This window comes from Bos indicus x Bos taurus, chromosome 13, assembly GCF_003369695.1.
Source record: "Bos indicus x Bos taurus breed Angus x Brahman F1 hybrid chromosome 13, Bos_hybrid_MaternalHap_v2.0, whole genome shotgun sequence".
Classification (NCBI taxonomy): domain Eukaryota; kingdom Metazoa; phylum Chordata; class Mammalia; order Artiodactyla; family Bovidae; genus Bos; species Bos indicus x Bos taurus.
Genome location: NC_040088.1, coordinates 24,537,595 through 24,544,422, shown reverse-complemented (window position 1 = coordinate 24,544,422; position 6,828 = coordinate 24,537,595). Strand labels below are relative to the sequence as shown.

At 55.9% G+C, this 6,828-nt stretch overlaps 1 protein-coding gene across 1 annotated transcript in view; it reads left to right on the top strand.

Moving 5' to 3' along the window:
• The first annotated feature begins 322 nt into the window (after window positions 1-322).
• BMP7 (bone morphogenetic protein 7) overlaps window positions 323-6,828 on the top strand; it is an 86,949-nt gene continuing 80,443 nt past the window's right edge. The window contains exon 1 of the mRNA XM_027558980.1: window positions 323-1,287. Within this exon, the coding sequence (XP_027414781.1) occupies window positions 870-1,287 (418 nt within the window). The 5' untranslated portion in view covers window positions 323-869. The remainder of the gene's footprint in view (window positions 1,288-6,828) is intronic.

The window sequence follows — 6,828 nt, the reverse complement described above, 5'->3', positions numbered from 1 at the left end:
TCCCCGAGCTTCCTCCGATCTCCTCCAGCTTGTTCCACCGCAGCGCGAATCCCACGGGTCCCGCTCAGGCCTCCTACCCTGTCCGGACAGCGAGTCCGGAGAAGGCAGGGCCGGCTCGTATTCCCCTCTCCGCATCCCCGCGGCGCCCAGCCGGGCGCTGGGCACCCAGCGCGCACTCAGTAAATATTTGTAGAGCGCACTAGAAGGAATGAATGAACCCATTGGGCGCCGCTGGGGGGAGGGCGGGGCCGAGGGCAGGTGGGAGGCCGCGGGCGCGGGAGGGGCCCTTGGAAGCCCGTCCTCCTCCCCCTCCTCCTCCTCCTCCCAGGCCCCAGCGCGTACCACTCTAAGGCTCCTGAGGCGGCCTCTCGTGCGATCAAGGGCGCGCGGGGCTGGGTGAGCGACCTGAGGCCCCTGCTCTGAGCGCCGGAGTTAGGAAGAGGGTGGGTCCCTGCCGCTCGAGAGCAAGAGCACGAGAGGAGCCAGAGGAAGGAGCGCCCGCTCGCCAGCCGCCTCGCCGCCTCCCCGGCACTCGCTCTCCCGGCTCCTGGGTTTGCTGGCTGCTCCTCCCACCCGCGCCCGCCTCCTCGCTCGCTCTCTCGCTCGCTCGAGCCGGCTTTCCAGCCCCGCGGTGCGCCCGGGCGAGTGCGGGGCGAGGGGCCCCGGGGCCAGCGCCGAGCCGGGGGCGGGGGTCCAGGCAGAGCGCAGCGGGTCGGGGAGGGGCCATGTCCGGCGCGGGCGCAGCGGGACCCATCTGCAGCAAGTGACCGAGCGGCGTGAACGGCCGCCTGCCCCCCTCTGCCACCTGGGGCGGCGCGGGGCCCCGGTGCCGGGTGCCCGGAGCCCGGGTCGCGCGTAGAGCCGGCGCGATGCACATGCGCTCGCTGCGCGCCGCGGCGCCGCACAGCTTCGTGGCGCTCTGGGCGCCGCTGTTCCTGCTGCGCTCCGCCCTGGCCGACTTCAGCCTGGACAACGAGGTGCACTCGAGCTTCATCCACCGGCGCCTCCGCAGTCAGGAGCGCCGAGAGATGCAGCGCGAGATCCTCTCCATCTTGGGCTTGCCCCATCGCCCGCGCCCCCACCTCCAGGGCAAGCACAACTCGGCGCCCATGTTCATGCTGGACCTGTACAATGCCATGGCGGTGGAGGAGGGCGGCGGGCCCGACGGCCAGGGCTTTTCCTACCCCTACAAGGCCGTCTTCAGTACCCAAGGCCCCCCTCTGGCCAGCCTGCAAGATAGCCACTTCCTCACCGACGCCGACATGGTCATGAGCTTCGTCAATCTCGGTGAGTGGAGGCGGGAGGGAGGGGGTGCGCCTCTGGGTCAGGAGTCGCTTTGGGACAGGGAGGGGGCCGCTTCTTAACATCCAGCCCGCCCATCTCTCCACTCTTGGTCGTTAGCAAAACTGCAGCGCTTGGCCAAGGGTCTCCCACCCCCTGCCTTAGTGGACCCCTAGCCGCGCGCCCCGCAGGTGGGGCGAGCCGGGCTCAACTGGCCTGTGGGAGTTTGGGGGGAGTGAGGACCGGTCTGAAGCCCTCTCCGGGTTAAATCGGTGGCCGCACCTCTGGGGCAGGAGGCGCCGGGCGGGCCGCGGCTCAGTTCAAAGCGCGGGGCTCGGTCATGTGAGCTGTGCCCGGCCGGCTCGGCCCGCGCTACCTGGATTTAAAGGGCCCTGCTCCGCGAAGCTGCCTTCCCGCCCTTTCTGAGCCCCTCTCTGCTCTGCCCGTCCCTGGCATCTCGGGCGTTGCCTCCCATCCCGGCCCTGGCTAGCCCTACCTGTCTCCTCCCGGTGCGCCCGCCATAGCGTGCAGCGCGCCCCGGGCGCCGCGGGGGCCCCGTTCCTGACCGCTGGGCGCCCCCCTCGCTCTCAGCTCTCCTGGCTGGAGCTGGGGAAGAAACATGGCCATTGCGAGCTTTCTATTTTAAATATTTAATGATAGGTCCCGGACCAGCAGAATCCGTTTTCAGCGTTTATCACGTGTGGCGCGCAAACCATGGCTTTCGGCTAATGGGTGGCAAGGGATCTCCCAGCAGACGCCACCGGGGTAGGCTAGGGGACCCGGCTTCTGACCAGAGCCCCGACGACCCCAGGGACCCCGAGGCTGGCGCTGCGGCGGGGGCGCGGTGCTCCCCTTCCATCTGTGCACGCACACTCACCAGGCTTGCTCAAACTAACCCCCGACTGTGCGCTGTCGGGCTGATGATCAAATATTTGGTTTCTGAGATAACACGCCCCGATAGCGCTGTTTCCTGAGCCGCTTTCATTCTACATGTGTAACTTGCTGCGAAAATACGTACGAAGTCAAGACAGCAAACTCACGCCCACCGGCGCTGTGTCAACAGGGAAATAATTGTCCTAAAGCCCCTCGCGGGGCACCCGGGGCGTGGATGGAGGGCGGCGGGAAGCGCGGATCAACCTTAGCGCTTCTTGCACCAGATAAGGTCCCTGGAGTTCCCCGGACGCCATTGTCTGTCCTTAATAATAGCCCCAAATCAAATAGTGAAACGAGTTTCAACGAGAGCAAGGGGTGGGAGGTTTAGATGCCAAAATGACTTCAAGAAAGTTTAAATTATACTAGGCAGCTTGTTAGAATGAGGCAACCCCATATGTCCTGATTTAGAACAATCTCCAAGATGTATGAGGTGGAAAAAAGAAAGGTGCAGATCAGTGAGGTTACATACATGTGGTATATCATCCTTTCCCACTGGGAAAGACACCATGGACTGGAAATAGATTTCACTGGGGTTTGGGGTGGGGGGGGGGTGCGGCAGGGCAGAACTGGGTTGGGGCCTTAGGGATTGGGAGTTAAGGCCAGATTTTTTCATTGTCTGCACTTCTGTCTGTGTGACTTTTCCCCCCCTCAACGTGTATTTGTGACCTATACCAGAAACTAAAGAAAAATCCCAAATATGTACATATAAATACATCAGTTAAAGCAGAGTTCTGCAGCCATCCTGAAGCCAGGGCTTAACCAGGGCCCTTTCTCAGGCTGGGGATTTGTGGTATCTTTTCTGTTCTGTTGGGTACCAGCGACTCTCAGTGAAGGCAGCAGGTCCCGGTGGTGGCCTTCAGAGCCTGGCTGAGGTCATTCGAAAGGTATTTGTAAGCCCTGGCTTCTGTGGAGGGCTCTGCAAACCCAGAGCTTTGGAAAGGACCCTACGATTTACGGACCAGCAGCCTGGCCAGACCCGGGCTCCCGGCATGCCAAAAAAGGACCAGGTTGCCAACTGGGCACCTCTGGGAAACTTGGGGCAGGGTTGTTTGCTCCCCCATGGCAGTGGGGAGCAAGCTGGAACTTGTTTGGGAAGGCCACAGCTGGGTGGTTTTCCTTCTCTGGCTGTACACACACCTTTCAACCCGTTAGCCACATTTCTTTCATCTTGAAAGGACAAAGACCGGCTTGTCTGAGCCTCTTAATCAGTCGGGCTGGCTTTGGGCTTTGTGGGACAGTCCTGACTTTCTCAGGTCTTGCTTTCTGGAACATCACTCCAAATTAGATGGCAGAGTGGCTTTTAACAGAGTGCCCTGACCTTGTTTTCTTTCTTTCTCGGCCCCTAAAACTCGAGGTAATTAGTTGGGTGAAGACCTGGACCGCATTTGGGCAAGACGCTTCCTGTAGATGTTTCTATGGTTGCCCTTTAATTTCTGCTCCGCAGCGTATGGGAACTAACCTCCGATCTCTTCTGTTCTGTAGGGGTTCCGAGATTTTGCTCAGGAGGGGCTGGGGGTAGCAGTGGGGTTGGAGGGAGGCATGTAGGAGACTTGCTTGGAGGCTGAGAGAAAACACACGGTTTTTCCTTGGATTGCAGTTCATATTGACTTGTAACATACAAAGTTTTCTAAAGGAGTGTGTTTAGTCTCACACTTTACCTAAAAGTGAGAAAATGTCATTTATTCATATGCAGCTACCTCTTGTTATCATGCAGGGGACCCAAGGGGTCCGTTGGGGATTGTCGACAGAGACCTTGAAGGCAGACTGACCTCCACCACCCGATCCTTGCCCCAAAGCCCCCTCCTCCTTCCACCACCCTCTTCTCCATCACTACATACCCCTGCTGTCCTGAAGTGCTTGGGGGACTTCAGCCTGAATTCTGAAGGCTTTTGCAGACCTGGTACATTTCTTCTTCCCTCTGTCTGCAGCCAGACTGGTTTTTGTTCCTGCAAGTCATTCTCCTCAGAATTCAAGCTTTTTGCCAGGCTGGAGTGGGATCTAAACTAGAGAGGGAACTAGAGGAGGATTTATGACAAAACCAGGTGCTGAGAATGAGGACCTCAGACCGCACCTTGTGACAAAGACCAGCCTGTACAATAAAGCCCATGTAACGCTAGCTAAACTGCCAGGCGGAGACTCGCATCTTCCCAGCCTGGGCCTCTTAAGTTCAATGGCGAGATTTGTAAACTGGTTTGGATTAACAAGCCCCCAACTCCTCTGTGTAGACTTAATTTTGGAATTCAAAACAGGCTACCCGCTCTTAAATTGTCCCCAGGCAATGTGAGTTCTGCAAACCGAATCTGGCTATAGCTGCCCCCCACCCTCTTTCTTTGGAGAAATTCAGCAGCTCTTTCTGGAATCTTCTAAAGAAACCCGTGGCACTGGGGGTGTGTGGTACATGTCTGTCTCTGGTCCAGGTTATGAAGGAACAAAATTTGTTTCATCTTTGAAGTTAAGGTTAAAAAAAAAAAAAAGGAAGTTGGAAACCTGTCCTTGTTGGGCTCAGGGTCTAGAAGTGGCTTTTGTTAATGTAGCCGAGGCACAGGGAGGAGGCACAGGGAGAAGGCCGTTCCGTTTTACTTTTATTTTATACCATCTGGTGATCCTTTTTGTTGACAAGTGTTTGGCATTAAGATCTCTCCTTTTGCCCCTTCAGAACAGGCCCTACCACTGTAGAGTATTAGAAAAAGATTCAGTTACAGTTTAAAAATTTCCTTCAGGGAGTGCTTGCCGAGGGAGCACGGGCTGCAGGCACTCGCAGCTGTAACCTGGCTTGTGTTAAAATTTGGAAAGGGCTGTCCCGCATTCCAGCGCTCAAGCGCCGGCCTTCACTGGTGAGCAGCCAGAGGTTAATATAGATGTCACCCAGCCTTCCCTCCTTCTCTCTTTCTTTCTCTCTTTTCTGCAGAGCGCCTTCGCTATAGGAGCGCACCAACAGCTGTGTTTTCAGTAACCCTTTCAACATCAGTTCTTTTAAACCTCATTTTCCTGCTTATATAAATCAAAGATCTTCTCCCCCACCCTCCTCCCAAGGATATATGTGACCCAGATTTGAACTTTTTGGATCGTCTTTGTAGTTCCCCTCTGGAATCAGAGCAGGTTAAGGCCAAGCCCTGGATGCCAGCTCGCATGGCTGTTTGTGGGTTTGATTCCAGAGTGGTTGATTCCAGAGTTGTCACTCGGTTGCAGGGTGGCCCTTGAAGGGGGTGAGAGAGGAGACCTGGAGAAGCAGAGAGGGGTTCTCTGCGTGCACAGAGAGAGGAAACAGCTTCTGAGATGCAGCTCCTGTGAGCTCTGGGTCGGGGCCTTCCATCGCGTCGCTGCCTGTCAAGCCTCTGCCGAGATAAACACAGCTGGCCCGCGATCCCTTGACCACCGGCGTGCCTGCGATGTGAGCGAATATCACATGTCTGCTGAACTTGGAGAGAGTGATGACTTCATTCCAGGGAGAGCCTCATCTAAATTGATTGATCACCCGTATCGCTTTAATATCATCCCCCCCCCATTGGGTAAGGTCATATTTGGCCCATTGCGAGAATCAGAGTGTCCTAACACTCTCCCCGTCTCCACCCTTCCCCAGCCTGCCCGCCCATTTAACCAGCTGCACATTTTGAATGGAGAGCCCTCTGGACCAGGCGGCTGACCCCGTTCATTTTTTGGTGACTACCTCTTCATACCTTGCTGGGGGCTGTCGGCATGGCTGGTTTGTGGCGGGGGATGCTGGAGTGCTTTGCTTTAATTCGCTCTGGCAGTGTCACCGGGGTTAGGGCACAGGCAGGGATGTGTGGGACCTGTCATGTTATTGTCAGAAGGAATGCGAGGATTAGCCTTTAAAACGTGGCGGTGGGAGAACACTGCAGCTGTGTACACTTATTATAGAAGATTTAAGTCCCACTGGTAAAATCAATATCTTGAATTGCTTGACCCTCTGCTTTTAATTAGTTTCAATCAAATGCGCCGGTGTCATTTTGCCTCCTCTCGCCTTCCTGGGGTGAGGAAATACCAATATTTACATAGAAACTGTTAATTTGTGGTGCAAAGGAGAATGCATTTAGCTTTGCACACCCAAATTGCTCCGACAATGTGAAGGATACCAGATCGGCATGGCGGTGAGCGGCGATGTCACCTGAGTGAGGCACCGCCACATTAGGGATGTTTGCTGCCTGGCTCCAGGATGTGCTCACAGGTGCCTGGACCCACAAGCGCAGTGTGTGAAGGTGCAAGTCTTTCAAGAAACTAGCCGAGGCTGACTCTGCAAGCCAGACCTGCCGCGATTCATCCCCGCCCCCGTCATCTAAAATCTTTTCTCTGCCTTCCTGGTTGTTTTGAGTCTGTTCTCCCAGCCTGCTGGGTCCTTTGTACCGGGCGGCTCAAGGCACAGTACTTTATTTATTCCAGAGCTTCAGAGGCTTTTCTTTCCAATTCCTGAAACAGTTTATAGAGGAAGGGGGGTGCTTTCGCTGCAAATGATCCCATGTACAACCACAGCTATTATGTGAACCATTCAGTATTAGTTGTGTGTTCAGCTGCAGTTGAGTTCTGGGTTTTGCAGCAAATGGCATTTGACAAATATTATTTGACAAAAAATGTGACTCGATATTTCTTAATGTGGAA